This window comes from Athalia rosae, chromosome 5, assembly GCF_917208135.1.
Source record: "Athalia rosae chromosome 5, iyAthRosa1.1, whole genome shotgun sequence".
NCBI classification, from domain to species: Eukaryota; Metazoa; Arthropoda; class Insecta; order Hymenoptera; family Athaliidae; genus Athalia; species Athalia rosae.
The window spans coordinates 6,540,087-6,562,825 of record NC_064030.1 but is presented as its reverse complement, the minus strand read 5'-3'; the positions used below and the strand labels follow the sequence as shown (position 1 = coordinate 6,562,825).

Here is a 22,739-nt window from a genome sequence, read left to right as displayed (position 1 = left end):
AGATTCGTCATTTTCGTTAATTGTCATCTATTTTAATTTCCTCGGCAAACTCCGTCTAATTAATTTGTCAAAATCGTTCGGTCTTTCGTGAGCACGTAATTCTGCGGTATATATATATATATACATCACGTACCTAACTCGAATCCCGAGGATGAGGTAGTTGTACACGACATGAGTGGTTGCCTACTATGTACACATCTCTAGACAACAAGTCGCTCAACATCTCCACCCTCTTCTCTGACCCGGTTCTCTAACTACAATATGCTTGGCTGGATAAATTCGTGACGTGTTTCTGACGTACGCCGCTGAACCGATCTTTGCTAAATAGAATAAACAAAAAATGAACTTTGCCTCGCATTTCGGAGTTTCGGGGTAACAAAAATTTGTCTACAAAACGAAGAAAAAATCCGCATCTCTTATTAATCTTCTTCGCGTCGGTTTCAACACATCCGCAGTCAAAACATCGGAAGATCGGGTCCAAGATTCCGTCCGTTTAATCGTCGATTTCGGTGCGTTGTCGCGGAATGAAAAAATGTCAGGTCAACACGGTGGCGAAATGGAATGGAAGGAGGGAATAAGAGGGAAGAAAAGTCAGTCGACCACCGCCGCGTGGCCATATCGCTAATCACCTTGAGGTCGAGACTCCGCAGAGTCCGGAGTGACTCCCCCGTCTATATCCATCGAGCTTCGCTCATCCCCTGTAATAATTTTTCACTTCGGACGGCTCGAGCTCGAACTCGAAGCCCGACGCCCGGAGGCGCCCTGGGCACCCCGACGCCCCCGACGACGTCGCTGAATTTCGTCTCGCTCCGTTCGTTCGGGGTCGTCGTCGTTCTCGCTCGCGTCGCGCCTCTGTATCCTTGTGTAACCCCTAGACGCCCGCCCGCTCGCCCGCCGTCTACCCGAATAAAGCAAAAAGGCTCGACTGCGCTGAGCGCGTCGGGAATTAAGCTGAAAGCGCGTCTGTCTGACGTAACGTGTATTAAAAATTTCCGAATCAATCCGAAAGCGATAGTATACATACGTATGTATATTCCGACTCCGGTCACCCATCGCCACGAACGATACGAACAATTTCACCACCCTACCGTCGACCGACTGAATAATTACGGTGTTACCGATCGATCGTTTCGTTCATTGATTCATTTTGATTGTGACCGACAAAAAAATTAGACCACTTTGTCCTTGACCTTCGCTACACCGCACACGTTGCGCAATCCTCGTACCGAAGGGGATGATGGTTAATTATTATTATGATTTTTTTCGTTCGTTCGTTCATCAATTCTTGCCGACACACGTCGGAGCGTGTGAATAAAACTGAACTCCGCGGGACGCAACAAAACTGCGAAAATTTACGAAAAATAAATGAATAGAAGGAAAAAAAATTGAATTACAAAAACGCGACGGGAAAAAGAACCTCGTTGAAATTGGTCAGCAGGTGCGAGGCGACCGATATGAATGGGTTGGCGTTACGTAGGTATATAGGTACGAATCTAGATATTATTGAATAGGTGGTAGGGTACGTGCATAGTAGACGGCGGTATATAACTGGCTGTACCGAGCAATTTAATATTCTCATTGACCGGGTGTCCGCCGGTCGCCGTCTGGTTTATTTGTGGTTACAAAATTAATTTGAAGAGACGAGAATAGATCTATTCCTCGTCGACTACCTAGATTACATGTATACCTTGCGGGGGTATCAACGATCCAGTTGAAATTCGTCAATTATCTTTTCTTTTTCTTCCAACGTTCGATATTATCACCGTCTATAGCTGAGCTGAATGTATTTCATTTGTACGTGGGTGGCGAGCGTAGATCACCCTTTGATTACATGCAGCGGTACCTCATTAGCGTAAAGATGAATTGAAAAATGTCTACACAGGGGTAATAAATTCGATGCGGAATTTGTCCTCGAGATGATACGCTTCGTGAAACTTTACCGTTCAATAAATATAATAAAACGTCAAATGAGGTTATTAAATGGCCACGGTTACGCGCACGGTGTAGGTATACCTGTGTATTTACGCATTATTGTACAGAGTCGAACGAAGGCCGGTCTTTTGTACTTTTTATCGATAGAAATAAAAGGAGAGTGAATAACCTCCGTTAATCAGTTGCAATATTATCGAGGCGATCCACTTCGGAGTCTCGATTGTCTCGTACATCCAACGTAGGTGTATATATAGGTATGGATACAGTGAAATCAGTTTGATTTTAATTAGTTATCAGAAGGTACTAATTAACGAATATTGTAACCTACATTCGAGACACGAATAAAAAAAAAACAAAGATACTTCGATGACACCGATTCACGATACGATTACGTCACGCGTTCTATGGAATGAAAAAAATAACATTTTCAAAAGGCAAAAATAACTCCTGGCGTTTGCGAAATGAAATAAAATTCCAGAAAAATAAAAATGCAAATCAAGAAGAGACGGAAAGAAAGAAAACCACGCTAATTACGCTATAAGCAGAGTTCAGTCGTATACGCGATACGCGATTAATTATAACCTCGCTAATCGTTAATGACGATGTATGTGTGTATACGGATATATATAACGCAAAATGGGAATGCGCAGGCATAAATTTTCCGTATATCGATCATGAGGAATTTTCACGCTACCGCACCGCATCTCTGGTAAATTTATTTTTAATAGATTCCGAACCATCGCCGCACCACCTATACCTTACTTTACACACACCGCGTAACGTGTATTATATATATATATATATATATATGTATGTACGTATATATTTATACAATAATGCCAACACGCCTTTAGCGAGCGAGCGAGTAATGAATACGCCCACCTCGTATTAATACATTCTACATAGTGGGAGTATCTTGCTAAAAGACCATTTTAATTAATTAATTAACACTTCACTCTCAAGTCTTAACGACTCCGTTTTAACAATAATAACAATAATAATGACAATCATAATAGCGCGCAATAACAACTGCGACGATAATCGATATATTACGTATCATTTTCACCGTAGGCATATATGTGCACCGTACATCACATATAATATAGGATACGCAACGACCCAAACCCTCGCGTGTTACATTCTAACGTGTGTACAGCGCGTATAACTTTCAGTTGCACACCCTTCACTTGCTTCGTATCGACCCTATTTATTAATATTTCTTTCTTTCTTTCTTTCTTTCTCCTTCTATTTTCCATTTACGAGGAGTTTCAACTATTTCGCTATACGCTGCTGACTCACGTATATCGTGTAAAACCTATATGCGTATACATGGGACGCGACGAACTAGAAACGGATGCGGAGAAGCGAATGAGTCCGACGTACGACGTATATGACCAGGGGATGAAATTAATATCGTCTAGGGCCGCGGCCGAAAGTGGGGTCGTTACAATTTTTCGAGTATAATTAACCCGCGCCTCATGTAAAATTTTACATGCTGCACCACCGTGGCGTAAAAATCTAAAATATCATCTCCGCCTCCTCTTATTTCCTACCCTCAATAAGATTCGGCCGTTTGCGAGAAAGGCAAGAAAAGTAAAAAGGAAGAAAAAAAAAAGAACTAAGCTTTCGTCGGTCGACCAAAAAATTCGTGACTCCTCGCGGTGAGAAAATTTGTTATCGGCGCGAGTTGCACACTCCGGTGTTCCACGGGTCAAAGGTGATACGGCGGGTCACGGGATTCGGGGGCGTCGGCGACGGGACAGTGACTCGACGTCCTTGCCAAACTAATAATATTCCCTCCTCCGAGAGATCGGACGATAAAAGTTGACAGACCTCGCAGACTCGTCGGTTGTTTCGTTTTTTTCATAACGACAATGCGTCACGGGATCATTGGTAAGAAGAAAGTTACGTTCGAGCGTCGAGGTTTCGACAATTTTTCCCTCTCGCTAATGAATAGTGAAAAATTAAAAATTATATACCGAACGTTCGATCATCTCACGAATGAATTCGAAAAATAAATAAATATCCCCTCAACGAAATTACGGTCAATTATCGTACCTATTCGCTAAACGAGTCATTTTTTATCCAGAATCTCACAACTTGCACGCGATGAAAAGACCGAGAGAAAAAACTAAAAAAAAAAAAAGCACAAGATTTTCCCCGGGAGCGTTAACGCGAGATTGATCCGTCCCGATGATATAAAGTTTATTTGTAAATGTCTCTAAGTGCTTGAAAAAGAGTCGTGAAGTTAAAAAGCTTCAAACTTTGACGGCCCGATGCTCCTCTCAATTTTTTTTTTTTCTTTCTCTTCCTTTTTCTTCAACGAATTCTTTTTTTTTTTTTCACTCTCAGCCGTACAACTCGACGATTTCTAACAGATTCCCGGATTTAAAGGAAAAAAAAAAAAACTAAGGATGGCCAAAATATTAACGATCGTAGGAAACCGAAGACGAAAAAGATAATAATGACAACAGCAACAAAGATAGAGAGAAATTGGGTAGAATAATTGTGACAGGTGCATCGATGAGATAAGGTACGACGAGATAAGGTACGACGAGATAATAAATTAAATTCGCTACGGCATGCCCGTCGATTAACCTAGGGGTAATTTGATCGACCGCATATCAGGTGTTATACCGAGGGTATATAGTACGATAGAGATAATACAGGTCGGGGATATTAATTCATTATCCAGATTCTGGGATAATTTGACGCGTCCTTACGACATAAAGTGTGCACCACTGTGTGCCAAGAGTTGTTTATTTGCTCCGGTACAAGGGTGGTATAGCGACGCCAGTGGGGTGGTATATTCGCAGTCGTAGTCGTAGTCGTATTCGTAGTGTAGTAACAGCGATCTATAGCCCTCCTTTTCCATTCCCTTCTCTTTCTAGCGCTCAACTCTCGTCAAGCCACCGCATTAACCCATCCCAACTCTGACACAGGTATTGATTGTGCCTTCCTCCTCCACCCCATTTTCTACCTCCTCTTCTCCACCGTCACATCTTCTCATATGTACGATGTACATATATATATATACATATATATTTATATACACGTAGTATAATACACGTACATACAGGTATATTGTACATATTCCTGTGCCATGTACAATGTACGTACATATATACCGCGTATAATTTCTGGGTATATGTACGAAGGAAGGTGTGCATAAGAGCCGTGAAGTTGTCCCAGTATATTATATAGGTGGTCGCACGCGTATATATGTATATGCATATCGCATACGTTTATATACGTATGTATAATATATGTATACGTTGTACGTACGTACGTACGTACATATAGCAGAAGCCTACATTCTGAGAGAGGGCAAAGAGACCCCCGGACCAGTTTAATAAACTACGTTGAACGCGAACGTGTGGATACGGTATAGGTATAAATGGACGTTTACGTATGTAATGGAATACTCTATCATCGTCATCGTCATCACAGTTATTATTATCGTACCTAACCCAACGCACACATGCGATGCGTTCGTAAATCTTTTGATATGTACGTATGATCTCCACATTTCTCAAATCTACAAAATACACGGGACATTGTTTTAATTCCAACGGCTGTAATTTCGCCGATCGAAACTCCCTATAGACTCTCGATTCTACGCTATGCATTGATTCGAAAAGAAATCACGACGACACGGAATGTTTGACAAATATTTTAATTGGTGATAATCTCCTACGCTTTGTACAAACGACGTTCGCTTCTCCCGCCCCCCCCCGTCATATCACGATCCGCATTCGTTGGTACGGATAACAACCTTTGAACTCCGAGTTCCGAGCTTTGAGAACGAGGGGGATCAAGGGGCTGCGGATTATTCCCGCTGGAATATCTCCGAATTTCGAGCGACTGGCCGAAACCCCGTGGCTGCACCTCCAAAAAAAACCACCCCGCACCCCCCTGTTACTGTACTCCGCTGCGGTGTAACTCGCGATGCTCCTCACTTCCTCTCGCAAAGCTACGGAGTGGCTAAATTACTGGTAGGAATAATTACCGCTCTAAAATCTACCGGGTATAATTATTACCCGGGATAACTGTACCGACCTTGTGAATAATGCAGTGTAGACAATTCTCGACCTCAGACTGTGGATAATAGGCGAGAGAAATGGGAATCGATAAGTTTCGTTTTACGGCGAAACGTTGTCCGGATCGATTCAGAGTTCGCTAGATTTTTCATATGATCGTGGGTAGTAACAAAAAATGGAAAATTGACCAAATTAAGCGAAGCGTGTGGAATTTTTGACTCAAAGAAGTTTTATAATCGGCTTTTTTTGATCGACTCACGAGGTGAATGAAAAATCATTTTTATTATACTAAATTTCTGAAGAGGTTCATGCGAACTGTTGTGTTCAACGTTCGTGCGAACGAGTATAACGTGATTACGCGGGCGTAACATATTACAGTCGCGAAAATGAGGTCATAACCGACTAATATCGTAAGACACATGCGGTAGACGAATTTAATTCGATCATTACAACGGAAGTTTACCACACGAGGGTATTAGACACATGAACGGCAATGTAGGAGCATTAATTAAAGTTACAACGCTTGTACGAATTCGAATTAATATTGTAATATCAAATCAAAGTGAAGCTTATGGAATCATAATTACGCATCTCACGCCTCGGAGGATCGATTGTCATTTTCAAATTCGAATTCGGGGAGGGGGCTCGGAAAAAAAAAGTAATGAAAAAAAGAGAGAAAGGAAGGAAATTATATATATATATATACGAGGGGTTTCCAAATCCGACTGATGCGCCGGAGAAAATAAAAGTAAATTCAGAGCGGAGTTGAAATAAAGGCGTTTATACGAAGAGGAAAAAAGATAAAGGTAAAGAAAAACGAAAAAGGGGTGGTTCGGTCTGCTCTTCCAACCGACTCCTTATCAGCTGTGATTAAGAAAGTCTTAAGCCGTGTTAAACCGCTGGTTGAGTAACCCTCGAAAAGGGAAAGTCAGCGAGAATGAAAAGAAAAAAAAAGCAAAAACGAGATAAAAGAAAAGGTGAGAAAACAAAAACTGATAATAACAATAAGTGAAGAAAAAAAGGGGAGAAATCTCCCACATAATCTTTCGGAGATTAAACCCGGAGTGAGTTAAGGGGTATATAAAAGCGAATAAAAAGGAATATGAGAAAGGAAGATAATAACAGCGAAGATACAACGAAATGACGATTGAATAAGAGAAGAAAATACATCGAAACTTTGAATCCGACCAAAATTTCATCCTGCCAAAAAACCGAATAAATAAACAATTATATATTTTTTTTCCCCCTCAACTTCGTTCAACGGATAACGATCCCTGACTTTCTTCGTACAGTGAGAGTAATGTGAGTCGAAATTATTTACGGTATATCTAGAGCAAAATACGTGTATCGAATTTTCAATCCGTTTACCTAAACGAATATACAAGAGACGTGAGAGTAGGTAGGGTATAGGAGGTGTGACGTTTCTCTCTAGGTGTCACGAATATTATTGGATTATTCGTGAAACGTAGGCCGACCGTGAAGAACGTAGTTCCATAGCTGGAAAATTATTTCCAAATTGAACACAGAGAGACCGCGATTAGATAACACCGATGAAGCCGTAATGTATGCTCGGTACACTAACAAACTAATAAAGCTCCGCTTGGTTTTATTAATTGAATGTTTCCTCTTCAATCCAGTTTAAAAGTGAACGTTATCGTCGACGATAACGAGAATTCGAGGTCCGAGTGTTGTTTACCATGTAACAAAGTGTATGGTGTATGTAACACGTTTGCCTGTATATATATATATGCTTGGCTGTATGCGTTAAATAGAAAATCGAGCCTAATTTACCATGCGTATGGTTAACCGTGTCCAGCAGTGTCGTACGTAAACTTAAAATGACGTTTTGTATAAACTCACGATGAATAAAATGGCCCGGATTTTCTTGTCGATAGAAATACCGTGGATAGGTTGTGTAGTGAAAATCATTTGTCAAGCTTACCTGAAACAGAATATGAAGAAAAAAAAATCAAATCAATGAAAACTTGGATTTCGCTTCATTTATCTAAAAAGAAATCGATGCCTCCCGAGTGTCATTTCAATTGACCGATATTCAGATCAAATTTTCAACGCGACAGAAACGGAGTACATACACGCAATATATACGTACATTAGCCGCGATCATTGGAACGCCCTTTTCTTATCTAACCCACATACAATTATTGTTTGAATATTCCGACAAATGAGGAAATGAAGAATAAAAATGAGACCATCGGACTTCGCAGTAGCATCGTTAAGAATCGTGTCAGATGACGCAAACTTGACAGATATAAGAAAAATTTAGAAGGAATGAAAAAACATTCGTGCGAACGCTGGTTCGTTTTCGCGCCTTCGTTGGCCATACACAACAGCGGGGAATTGCCGTGTGGTACACACGCAGAAATCACAGGAAGCTGGTCGACTGAGTGACCGATCGACTTTGCACACGCGGTGACAGTTGATAAAGAGAGAGGATCTAACTGCCGTATTTAACTGGTGTGAGTTGAAGAGAGAAGAAGTATAGAGATAAAATAAAATAAAAAAAAAAAAAAAAAAAGGAAACTTGGCGTTTCTCCACCGACTAAATGAGCAACGGAGAAAGAGAGACGAAATAGAAATAAGTGGGTCACTTCGAAGTAGGGTGGTAGAAACGTCGTCGAAGTGTGTGGCAAGTGAAGAAAAAAAAAATAAAAATAAAATAAATGTATATATATATATACGTATACAAATATAGATATATATTATCCATAAACTCCGTGCGGTGGTACGTGACGTTTTGAAAATGTCATAACCGCTTGTAACGTGTGTGTTTTTAATAGTAATAGCGGGGAAACTCTACGCAGCTGGTGACTGGTCAGTTTTTCGGAGTTCTAAAAAAAAACTCGGGGAAAGAGAATTCCGATCGGTGAAGACGACGGAAAAAAAATGATAATCGAATCGAATGGTATCGTACACGTTGCGTTTTCTTCCACGATGCATACGGGTGTACGGTATGAGCGAGGGAATTTCCGTAAGCAAAGTGAATCGTTTGGCAAACTGAGTCACGGTGTTCGCGAGTTACTGTTGTTCTTCTTATTCTCATTACTCCGACAATAAGTCATGTCTTCCATGTATTTCCGGTTCAACAAAAGACAAACACCGAGCAGCAACTTCTCAGATTCTGTTGTACAGTTGCTCGCGGTGGAACGCCTTCCCAAACTATAACCGCACCGCGGATTCGCCGACTCGCAATCATCTGAAAATGCAACTTCGGAATACCGTCGGATGAAGCAATTTTTTTTTTCTTCCCATTCAATCCGCTCTTCCGGAAAAACTTTTCAAATCACTCGTCTCCGCGTAGCGTGATCGGTTGTTCAGCAAACATTTCGAACAAGTAAAAAAAAAAAAGGAGAAATAAGAAAAAGAACAATCGATTTTCTAAATTCTCTTTCTTCCTTCCATGACGTTAGCCTCAGTAATTGGGATCTATTGGTCAAGGATTATCCGTTCTAAACGTTCGTACGCTCCGCGCTATCCGTATAGGTATAATTTTATAACCTTGAAACAGCGAAGCGCGAAGTCAGTACCGCGGTGATTGTCGCGTCGTCGATTGCTGCACACGACCGTCGCGCGTGTCTCTACGTACGACATCGCATACACTTTACATACGTAGGTATGTACGTAGGTACGTACGTACGTACGTATGAAAAAAATTCCGTAAAAGGAAGCGAGTGAAAATTTGAGCGGCAAAGACCTAATTCTCCCGTTATTTCCGGCCAAGGTTACGAATCTCTGTTATTTTTCTTTTTCTTCTTGTCCATCACGTCGTACGGCCCGTTCGTTTTTTGAGACCGACTTCTACCACGGAATATACCCGAGCTCCCTTCATTCCAGCTTCCCGTCGACGTTGCGGCGACGCGAACGGCATTGGGCAAATTTTTGAAAAATTTCCCTAAAATTTCAACGACCCCCGGGAGTCGAGCGCAGAAATTTTTCAGGTATCGGATCGACCCCGCGCCCTATTAACTCTCGGGGTTAATAAAATGATTGTTCAATACCGCAACGTTATTAGAATAATGATTATAACCGAGGCGGTTCTTCTCTATGATTTCCGCGAGCCCGGTACACAATGAGTTTACGTTACGTAATATCTAATAGGCGGGTATGTATCAACGGCGTTGTCGCGTTGGCATGGGATTTCGCGTCGGAATAGAGACACACATCTTCGTTTTACTTTGGATGAGAGACCAACGCGAACCTCCTCGAAGCGGCGGGTAGAGTCGGTGGCGGTTTTTTATGGAATATAACTCGGCCCGACCTCCGCATCCTCGACATTAGCTAAGCGACGGAGAATACGGAGGAGGAAATCGGACACACGGTTGCGTAATCCGCTACGAATTAACCCAGAAAAGTCGGAGGGGGCACACGACTCACCTTTAACAGTCGCGCGTGCAACTAAACCGGACCAACCCGATCACTTCCGCGAGTCTCTCCGACTGCACGTTCGACTCTAAACCGCGATCGCAATGATGGACGAACCTGTACCCCGCCGTGAATCGTCGCTCTTGTAAAAGTGATGAAGGAACGTCGATGAAAGAAAAGAAAACAAAAAATAAATAAAAAAAAAAAAAAAAAAAAAAACAGAAAACAAAAAACCAAACGATCGAACACTTTTATTGTCGTTCGACGCGTGAAACCCGACGATTATTATCTGCGCGAATAAATTTTCATTGGCTAGAAAATATTGTAATTATTAAATGTCTCGCGACGCGAATCAAAGTTATGTAATCTCGCTCGCATTGGTATTCATAGTGAGGCACGACAACCGAGTACAATAAAATGACGATAGATGGATGTGGTAAGTCGTTGCGCCGCGGATTGAAAAAAAAAAAAAAAAAAAACCAAAGAATGATACATCCCATTCATGCGATAGGAACACAGGCATTTACAGCGAAATTAAGGTTGCCGTACCAAATCTCCTTTTCCTCCGCACGTGCAGATACACACCACCGGATTACCATTTTTCTTTCCATCAAATCGATCGACGTCGATGTTAAAAAATTTACAATCATTTCTCACCTGTATACGGTAAAAATAACTGCTGGTATAATAATAAATTCTGAAAATAGAGAAAAGAAATAGAAAAAAAAAGAAAAAAACTTTGACTTCTATTTTACAACGTGCGATACGCGCGTACACGTATTTGTGCCTACAATTAGCCGTACGCTGTGTCTACACTGTAAGCCCGGAGTTAGACTGGACTAGTTTTCTCGCTTGAGGCGTCGTATCGCGTTTACCATCTCGCTCGATCGATTTATCATACAAATTGAACCGACCAGACCGGACGTTGTGCATGAAAAGTAGCCAAGTTGAACCCACGCTGGGATTCGCGTGAAATTCCGATGGATAAACTGTAAAATTTACTCCGTATTTCAGATCGAAATCGCACAGTTTGTCATTATCTGCGGATAATCGTAGTTTCAAAAAATCACTCGTCAAATCGAAACCTTCGTCGGAATTCAATCAATCGAAATGAAATTCGTTACAGCGATTAGCCTCATGACCCAAGCAAATCTGTCCATTTTTTCGAAAGAAATAAAAATGAAAAAAGAAAAAAAGAAAACTTCCCCTCGAGAAGAAGAAGAAAAAAAAAGAAAATGAAAATTTTCAAGCGAGCAACGCGTAAGATGGCCGCGTTAAAATATTTCGCCAATGTACCGGAAGAACTTTTGAAAACTTCTCCTTTATAGGTCGTTCCGTGGACCCATTCTCCAAAAAGTTAGCTCAATCTTGACTATAACGTCGCCAAAATGAGAGAATGCATAGCAAAGTATTGTACGCCCATAACGAAGGGGGTGGCGACGAGCACATAATACGTTACATTCATCCCTCGAAGACAATCGACGATAAAAATTCTTCGCGGTAATATAAGAAAAATAGAAAAAAAGTTCGGAGCTGTCGCAGACGATATTGTCAAAAAAAAAAAAAAAGAAATTTTATCTTTACAACGTTTTGGCTTATCAAATCCGAGGAAAAGTTCAAAATTTATATATGAAACGACGAAGTATAGGTACGGATTTTTATCGTTACCGTACCACCGATCGGATAATATATATGAGGGGATGAGTTTAAAAAGAGGGGGGGAGGATAAAAAATAACGGTAAAATTGTAAAAACTGAGCCGATGATAAGGACAATAAATAATAACGCCACTTTGGGAAAAAGAAAAGAAAAGAAATAAAGAAAGTGAGAAAAAGCAAACGGTCGCGGCTTCGCTACGGACATCGTCAACCGCCGCGCGCGGTTCGTTCGACGCCGAAGCTATAAAAAATAACCTAATCTTCTCTAGCTGCCTCTCATAATTGACGTAAGAATATCGACGATAAGCTTCGCGCACACGCCACACGTGCATGTACTCCAAGTACCCAAGTACGTACGTACGTTTCCCTTATGGTTCGTAATATCCGAGCCTCTAGAGAGTCTTGCGACTCCTCGTCCGTGACCTCGGAGTGACTAGTCGATCGATCGATACACCTACCGCAACGATTACACGCGCGGTGCATCAAATGAGAGAAGAGAACGAAAAAAAAAAGTACGAAATCAAATGATTCTCGAAAATATTCTACTTCCGCCAGGTGTACGCCACGTGTAAATCGGAAATAAAATTTCCGAGCTTTCGCAGTAGTGTACGTCTATCGTAGTAAAAAAGTAAAGAGGGGGAAGGGGGTAGGGAGGTTTACGTAACACGTGAAAGAGCACACGTGTTTCCAGTGCCTTTTATCAATGTCAGGCGTCGTTATCTGTTCCGTACCGTTCGGTTGAGTTAAGTTCTATAAACACTTTATTACATCTACGACGAGAAAAGCGCGATAACCATATACCCGTTGCGGTACACGGGATAGTGCAGGATGGCATGGGGGGGTAAGATAGGATAAAATATACGCTACCGATATTACGTATACGACGAACGAACGAACGAACGCGAGTAACGATAATTCGCGTTATTTTGCAACAACGGAGTTTCGACGCTAAACCGACAAAATTTTTTTCTCCACCCCACGGGATGTCGGTGATTTTCGAATACACACGTATGTACACGTGTTTCATGTTCGAAAATATGAAACCGCGGAGTCGAAGATATACAAGGAAAAATGTGTCCCATACCGGCAAACCGGCGGGCGGGGTAAAAAAATGAGCCGAAAGAAAAATTTTTGAAGAAAAAGAGGAATGACAAAAAAAGGACGATAAATTACAACGAATTACGGCGTTCAAGGTGTACACCGTACACGTATACGGCGGTGTATAACTTATGCACAGGGGAAAGCGGAACAAACTAACTAAAGGAACGACCTCGCACGCAATTTATCATTGTCTCTATTGTTGGCACACTTTGCATACTGCAAGGGTATAAAGGTATAATGTACACGAATTTAATTTGTTACGTATAATAATATAAACTGCAAAATTTTCGGCTTCCCGTTTCCCATGTGTGACAAGCATACCCCACGGAAACGTACTCAGATACCTGAGGGTCGAGGACTCGACGATATTAATTTTCCAAAGTCGACCTTCGTTTTATTTTTCCTTTTTCTTTTCCTTCGATTCGACCAAGAAAAATCGTTTTCCCATCAAAACGTACGTGAAATTTGATGCACCCGAAATTCAACATACGGTGCACACGGTGCACGTAGAAATTAGACGCGGGTAAATTAATCGCACGAATTTCACGAGAACAGTAAGTCAGCTAAATTTTATCCGTCGGACCGTCAGTTTCAACGTCTACTTCGTTCCTTTCGTTACTCATAACTCCGTTTCAATTTTCCCCCTCGTTTCTGTAATATCTACATATAGACGGGATGGGTATGCGTCTATACCGCACGAATACACTAGGCGGTCCAGCTGACTTGCGCTTTACCTACTACTCCGCGAGCACCGTGTAACTTGTAATCCAGCAATTACTCGAAGAGGATAAAACCCACGGGGTTCTGGCTCGACGCCCATGATAATTTTATGACCGGGATATACCCCGTGTACTTGGTGCCCGTCCGCCGCCGCGGGGATAAAATTCAATGAGAAGATGAAGAGAAAGAAAATGTTCCTACACACGTGTGCGCGCGCGTACACATCGGCTACGTAACACCGTTAACGTTGCGTGATAAATTTTTACGGTAAATATGTGCGTAGGTATACAATAAGTAACTCAACGAGGGATTTGTAACAATGATTGTTATTACCGTCGATATTATTTTCTCTTTCATTTTTACCGCTTCTCGGTTTTCCCTTTCTTATTGTCAGCCGTTCGGATTGTTTGTTTGAAAAATTATTACTTCGAGTTTATACACACATGTGGACAGATAGTAACATAGGTGTACGTACGGTACGTATGCGGCGTACTACGCTGCAGCTGCTACCGCTATATTAATGATTATTAACAACGTAGTGAGAAATCAGCGCAACATAAACATCGGTATCAGCATCAGTGGCACGCGATAGCCTCAGGGAGTGTGTGGGTACACGAATATATACGTATGTTAAAATCTACGTCCATACAACGTTGAATATATGCGTGTATAAATGCGTTCGCAGAGAGACGTAATGCGCATGTCTCTTTAAACGAACCAACACTCACGTACGTACTTACACAATTAGTACAAAATGTATGCCGAGTGTGTGTAGGCTACACTTACAAAGTTTATTCTGGTGCTAGCAGAAATGAGATCTACATAACACATATGTATATATACAGATATGTACATACGTATACACTTAGCGTCCGTGTATTTCCATTTTATACGTTCATAAACTATTCACTTGCCCCGTGCATATCGTCCGCTGACAAAATAATACGTGGATAATAAAAATGGTGCCGAGCGAAAGAGAGACTGCGGTTTACGCGGAGGTTCAAAGCCTCGCCTCGATTTCTCTTTCTATCAATCGCGAATTTAATTTTTTTTGCAATCTCAGTTGGCGGAAGAAAGAGCAAAAAAACGTCAAACTGCAGAACGAATTCCTTTGGTTTTTTTTTTCTGTTTTTTTTTTTTTTATTCGGAAAATTTTGAGGAAGTTCAAAAATATTCGAAAAACTACCCTACTTTACGCCATACCAAATATGATCGTTTCAAAGGTCATCGAGTCTCGACGTTAATTTTTTAAACATGGGCGTATGCCACAAAAGTTGAGATACCGGTTTGAATTCTCACGCAACTTGAGAGTAGGTCGTTTTTAATTCAGGAGGATTTCTCGATCTTCCTTGTATCCGAAAAAGTTGTATTTCGATCCTCGGACGAGATACGGTGAGCGATAATGAAAAAGAGAAACGAAAAAATACAGAAACGTATACGACGAACAAAGAATATAAAAAGATAGTCGAAAATTCTATCAAAGTCCAATGAGCCGTTCGTAGGTATAGAATATAATCTGATTCACTCTCAATAAATATCGCGCGACCGGTCACCCTCGTCGAATCTTTCATTAAATCTGTGGATGAAACCTTGAAAACGGAGTAGGTAGGGGTGACGGACATTAATCAGATTCAACGAGAAATTCTCTCACGATCGGTGTAGTAGTAGTTCGCCCTCGTCGGTTGAACTTGTCGAGTTTTTTTTTTCTTTTTCTTTTTTTTTCCAACATTTTCGTTCTCACGAATGATATTCCGGTCAGGTGTGATTATTTATTAACTACTGCACGAATTGAGGCGAGCTACCTTAATAACCGACACCACTACTAGAGATTCGATACTATTATTACTCGATATAAACGTACGTACTACTATTGGCCATTGCTATCGCGAGCGACTCAACAGGTGCTAATTCAATCTTAACTTAATAATCTATTTAAAGGCTAGTTATACAGTCGGACGTTAATAAAAAGCTCTTCGGTGAATCAAAAACGGATTTTGACGTGTATGAAAATTAGAAAATGAAAAAGAACACAGTTTTATACTCCGGTGGTTTCACGGATGTCCGCGAATATGATTTTTATCGTTGAATTCCCCCATTTACCAAAAGATCAAGGAAGAATAAAAAATCAATCGTCTCGCGAGAAGATTGATTGATTTTTTTTCTCCATTCGTTTGTTCACGATTCCATTTTTTGTACATCTCGATAAATAATAGCTGTAGATAGGGCATGTCGAATGAATCAGCTTAGGTACGAGAGAAAGAAAGAAGAAGAAAAAAATATCAGTTTAGGTAGAAAATAATCAGAGTATATATTTGGTAGAAAAATTGATTGATTACGTATCTCCTGTATATATAAGAGGTATATGTGTACGCGTGTAACGAATTTCTTAATTACATAATAATCGAGATCAGAACGAGAATTTTTTTTTCGCACGAATTTATTTGGTATATATACTCAATAAAAAAATTACTTCAATTTAATCAGCACAAGAGTCATACCGCGCCGAATTCTTCGCGTACCTACACCACATACGTGTACATGCGAATATGTTCGAATCGAATTGAAAAAAAAACGTTATTTTTTAAATTCCCATCTAAAAATTTCGCATTACTGCAGGTGTGTATTAAAAGTTTCGTTTCACAACGAATCCATAACTAATTGATCTCGTCTAGATCATCTTAGCACTACAATACGAACCAATACACGCACCTGCGCACAGTAGATATAATTATTATCGTTATATATCTCTTCGTATTACGTATACCTACGTACGTGGTCCGAGAATTGACCTCGAACAATATCGCTAACGGCGAGATACCCACGCGTCAAAGAAAACGAATGGAATTAATTGATTCAATTTTCGTGTTCGAAATGCGAATAATATTTACTCTCTACACATACACATCCGGATACTTTTGTGTGTTAGTTTCATTTTTCATTACGTGATTTAGTATAAATGTAATTGGTAAAAAGAAAAAGCAGAAAAAAAAAACTTTTTTTTTTTCACGGGACATCAATCAGAACGTGTGCGTGCCCAAATTACTCCTCGATCCTCCGGGTTTACTTATTCATTCTACGTAACCACGTATACGTCTAGAGTATAGGGGTAGGATTGGGAATCGGGTGAGGAAAAACGGGAGGAAGAAAGAAGGGATGGAAGGAAGGAGAGTGGTTTATATTTACGATGGATACCTGACCAGGAGAGCTCGTGGTACGGGTATACCGATGACGTAATCACGATCTAAACAACCCTCTTCCACCCCGTTCGCCATTTATTTTTACGGATTTTCGATAAATCTCACCACCCTGCACGCTTCAAGGCCCCAACGCCTCCCTTCTACCGCCGTGTACATGCGTACACATATTTTCGAAATTATTTTTCTTATCCTCGATGAAAATTTTCAGACAAATTCGCGATAACTCGATCAATTTTATAGATAGATCGATTTGGCTTTAAGATTCGGATTCCTGCGATCGAAATACATAAGAATATCATACAAAACCCCGAGTAAAAAAATTGTTGATTTTTGACCCCAAAATCGAAAAAACTCCAAGGGGTACCCCTTTGGATTTTTTCAATTTTTAGGCCAAATTTTTTTATTTTTCAAAATTGATCGTATGGCACTTTTCTAACGTATTTTGGCCTCAGGAACACGAATCCGTTGGTCAAATTGACCCACGAATTTTTCCTATCAAGATATCTCCATTTTTCTGCTCCAAAAAGTGAAGAATTGGCGATAACTCTTTCTTTTGAAACGAAGAAAAAAAAGAAGAAAAAAAAACAGTTCATGGACTGAAATAATCACGCGTATGGCGGTTAAAATGCGTAACACGTGAGAACACGACGAGCTTCGTTTGAATTATACTCGCCCTTCATCAGTCCTGTAAGAGGGGTGCCTACCACGTACGCGCATACAAGACCACGTGTGTCGCCATCCCGTACATATTTATCATAAACTGCATTTACGGTATGAAGAAAACGCGCGTGTGGCGCGAGTGTGCCGCAATGCAACGGGGAAAACACACCGCACGTAAGCGCAGTCACGGTATACTATAGGAGTGGTTAAAGCCAAAGCGGGGGAATAGTGGAAATAGGGCGGAGACTTTGGAGTGTAGTTTATCGTATCACACGTGAATGACACGTGTGCATAACACGTAGTAACAGCGGCACACTGCCGGCGCGGTGGTATCAGTTTATAATTTCAACGACAACTTCGTTGCACGAAATCGCAGGTGCTGCTGGTCGGCAGAAAGAAATACGCATCCCATTAATGCAACAACCGCAACGCGACAAACTGAGGATAACGCGCAGCTCGACTGCGATAAAAAAAAAAAAAAAAACTCTAAATTTTCAAATCTCTACGTTTGTTCCTACGACGATTTAGTTTTTTTCCTCACCTTCGTCCGTAACTCGGTCGATCGGTGTGTAGGTACACCTCGTCACATAATAAGTAAGAAAGGACGAGCGGCGTCGTTGTTTCCCGGTTTAGAATTTAGGATTACTCGGTGGTAAGCGAGGCGTAAATACGGCGATAGTAGGTAGTAGTCCCAGCTGCTCCGAGACTCCCCTCATTTAAAATCCTTCGCGTGCGCGAGGGAGGATGTTGAAATATCGCGGTGCGTTACTCGGAGAAAAAGAGGGACGTAGTCGGGACGTAGGCGGACGGAGAAAGAAGAAGTGAGACGTTACGCGGCTCGGTTATAGTAGTAGTCGCGAGGGAAGTTCTTCCCGTCGGTCCCCCGGGGGTAAAAGGAGAAGCGGAAGATGAAGATGAAGAAACTAGAGTAAGATAGAAAGAGAAGGAGATTGAGCGAGCGGAGGGATCGACGGACGAAGAAAAGAGCATGGAAATGGTTAGTAGATAGGTAAAATTCGAGAGGGATGAAAAAAGCCGGCAGCTGCCAGGAAGAGAATATATACCCTGTATGGATATAACCGAACGCGTAAGATCGCGGGAACGTTCCGTAGAACCGATATACGAAAAGCACGCCACACGAATATATCTGTATACGTTACGAAAACTAGACCGTAACACCCTACCCCGGGGGTTAACCACTTTACACCGAAGAATTTGAAAAACTTTCAAAAAAGATTTCGCCACTAACATCCGAAGACTTTCTATACCTCATATTCCATACTTTCGCCACATACTACGGAGCGAGAGAACTGAATTTTCTCCCCTAACTCCTGAAAACCGGCTATCGATTTTTTTCCTCCTTTTTTTTTTCCCCCCCTCATTGTACAGTCAAGTGACACGCGTTTCGCGCGATTTATCATCGCTAACTTCGAGGATTGAAATATTCGACGATTTTATAACTCGACCAACGACCTCTCCATCTCCATTACCCTTTTTCCTATCTCCTATTTTCGAATCTATTCGATTTTTCGTGCGACTGCGATTCGCATTTTTTCACATCAAATTTTCATATTCTATGTGAACTAATAACGATAATGACAATTAACGAATATGGATACCCATATACAGAAAAAAACTACGTATCTATATGTACAACTATATGTTTCAAACGAGACTCACCCTGACCGGGGCTCTGAAGAGCGAGGCGGTGGCCGTATTCGGATTGGAGTTGTGATGGTGATGCCCGTGATGATGATGGGGATCTGGACCACCCCCAGCAGCTGCTTGTTCAGCTTGGACCGACATCGCCGCGCGGGCTTGTCGCTCGCGCTCCCGAAGCCGGTCCCGCTCCACGCTGAAAAAAGGTCGAGAGAAAAAAATAGAAAAAAAAATTCAGGAAAAAAGATGGAGAACAAAAAAAAAATTAGATCTCCGTCACAAGGATCCCTCTCTCTTTATATACTACATTGTTGTACGCTCGGCACACTTTCAGGCCAAAAATATTTTCCATACATGTATGTAATAACGTTTCTTTCAATTTTCAATTTTGTGTATTAATATAATGTATAGTATGTGATTGATATGTAATACCTACAATTATATAAATTAATGAGAGCAGAAAATTATGATTTATAGTCCAACGTATTTGTAACGTCAATGAGCAAATGGGGTTCGAGTTGTAGAAAAAACGGTACGGTTGAATTTTTTATTTTTTAGCAGGATGAAACAGTGGTTGGTAAAAGCTCGTCCCGATATGCGCCGCGTATATACATATGCAATTGAGACAGGATGGATCGGGGGGGGGGGGGGGGGAGGGTACACAAAAGAAAAATCAAATTTCCCCGTAGAAATCGCATCCGGTATGATATACAGTCTGGCGAGCTGATCCTTTTAGGAAAAAGTGAACCGCGAACAAATCTTATAAAAACTTATACTCGGGAGCAGATTGAGCCGAAAGTCTTCGGGAGAAGCTGGAGCTTCTCCCGCGCCATTCTCGAGATACTGGAGTGGCGTATGAGGTTAAAGAGGGCGGAGGATCATATAACGACGTATAAAAAGAAAAAGTTTCCTTTTTGAATACTCAACTTTTCTTTTTATTTATTTTTTTTTTCCCACAGATTCGACGGACCATCCCGATCCCTCCACCCGATACTCTTCGAAATCTCTAGCCGTGTACAAAGATGCGAAAAAAATGGGAGAAAAAATCGAAAAATTCACGAAAACTCGGTACGCCGATGGATCTCGATTAAAAAAGCGTTGCATCCAAAACGCATAGCATATTGCAAAATAAAAAAATCATTTTTATTTAGGAGTCAAATATCCGTGGACAGGATCGCAAGTAATTTCGTTTAATCGACGCTATGTAACACCTGGTTGCAAAAATACAATTTTAGTTTTTCTCTTCATTTTTTTGCAGTGTTAACTGCACGCTGTGAAATCAGGTTTCAATCGGTGCATTAATTATACCGTGGTTATTATAAGGTATGTTCACATTTGTATACTTCGCACTAACATCTATACACATACCTGCAGGTATAGTTTATTTTAACGCGATTACATTTCCGCAATAAAAAGAGTTGATAAATAAACAAAATGGATGAAAAATGAAAACGGAGGCGCGCGTAAACAGCTATAGGTGATATTATCAAGGATTCAGCTACCGCCTGCAGCGGCTGGTAGCGCGGCAATTTAAGTTAAAAAAAAAAAGGAGGAGGAGGAGGCGGCGAGGATTCTCAGTTCTTCCTAATTAGAAGGACGTTAAGGTCACGGGTATATAATACGGGGGTTAGGCAGCGGCGAACGACTCAACTTTTATACACGCTTTATTCGCGATATAATTATATTACAAAATACACTCGACACCAAAATTTCAACAGTACCTACATACAGGTGCGCGAACAACTACAAGGAATACGCGAATCGCTATTAGCTCTACGAATTTTGAAAAAAATGAGAAAACTAGAAAAAATAACGAATGATTAATCAATATTCAAAGTATAATAAAACTACTCGAGCGATTCAAAGTTTATTAATACACGTCTACCTATCCGTCGATACATACCGCAGTCTGGAAGAGAATCAGAAATTTTTTTGTCGTCGTCTGCTGATTATAATGATCATTTCAATGGCGAGTAACACAAGAGAACTGAACTGAGCGCGAAAGGCGTGCGCCAAAAAGGGTCCTTGAACCGGGAATTCGAGGATATTACACATTTACGAATACATATATATATCTGTACGTATCCTGGCTACAATTCGTCTACCTCTGTACCGTGAATTCACACAAGTCTTATACCTATACACGGGGAGCGCATCGAATGATGTCCGCCGAGTAGATCGCGCATAACTTTTGTACCTGCATTATAATTTTGACGGGTGTTTCAGTCACCGGCTCGTTCAAGATCGCAAACAATTATACAGCGTCGCGACGTTTTCTCGCGTCCGCTTAGGTATCCGCGAATCGGCTTCGACGACACGTACGTACGCGGTAGCAGAGCCGAGCGTCGTATCAAGGTCTTTTATTAATTCACACACACACACAATCGTAAATATCAGTACGTACAAATGAAACGATGCAGTAATCCGCGATACATTTTATTCTCATTTCTTTATTAAATTTTTTCCCTTTTTTTTTTTCGTGTCTGCGTACGATTCACGCAATTAAATTGGCGACAAAATTTTGCGAAAGAAAAGTCGGAGTTTGAGAAAAGACGGAAGAAAAAAAAAACTAAATAAAAAATACCGAGACAGAGAGAGGAATGAATATTTTCGCGTGCTATACATCCGCGTATGAGATATCCGCGCGTAATAGAATTGAAGCAAAAAGAAGAAAAAAAAAAGGAGCTAGGGAAAAAAAATGAAGGAAATAAAGATCGGAATAGCTTATCGCACGGCGCCAATATTTCTCTATGGAGACACGTAATCGAGACGTGTGACGTCAGGATCGGCAAACGTCGGACTCAAAGCGCATGCAGCGTCCGCCGCTGCTGATGCTGCTGCTGCTGGTGCTTTAGCGTCAGCGTGCAACCAGGTTAAGTGGGACGACCGAGGTAGGTGGTTCTGGCCTTCCTCATCCGACGAGAGAAAAAGATATATATATATAGGAGGATAGAAAGCGCGAGGAGATATGAAAGGGGGGTAGCTACGGAGGGAGAAAACTCGTACAACTTTTATATATCCGCAGGATATACACACTGCACAATCGCGTGTGTGTAGCGCAAAGTGAATTTTTTCCTCCATACGTATATATATATATATATATATATGTATATTATTATGCATCCGAAGATATACAACTCAAGGAAAATGGCGAACTCGTAAAACCGAGCGTATATACCTATATATCGCATGTACCTACAGGTAAAAGCGCGAGGATATTATAAAGGGGTAGCTGTGCATTCCAAATTTCATCGGACAAAGTCCGGTGTATTTTGTCCGAAAAAACTTTTGTCGAAAAAGAAAAGTAAAGCAATTATTCCTACAGATGATTGACGCAGTTTTTGCGATAGCTACTACGCGGTTTATAGGGGGGGGCGAAAAACTATTATACGA

General features: G+C 41.0%; 1 protein-coding gene across 4 annotated transcripts in view; it reads right to left on the bottom strand.

The window, feature by feature from the left end:
* LOC105683349 (AF4/FMR2 family member lilli) overlaps window positions 1–22,739 on the bottom strand; it is a 157,054-nt gene that overhangs the window by 73,484 nt on the left and 60,831 nt on the right. For 3 of the 4 annotated variants that reach the window (XM_048655383.1, XM_048655384.1, XM_048655385.1), the window contains one exon: window positions 19,368–19,542. In XM_048655383.1, the coding sequence (XP_048511340.1) occupies window positions 19,368–19,542 (175 nt within the window). Of the gene's footprint in view, window positions 1–7,832; window positions 7,917–19,367; window positions 19,543–22,739 lie in introns of those variants that run through there. The other variant, XM_048655386.1, reaches the window with a different exon arrangement.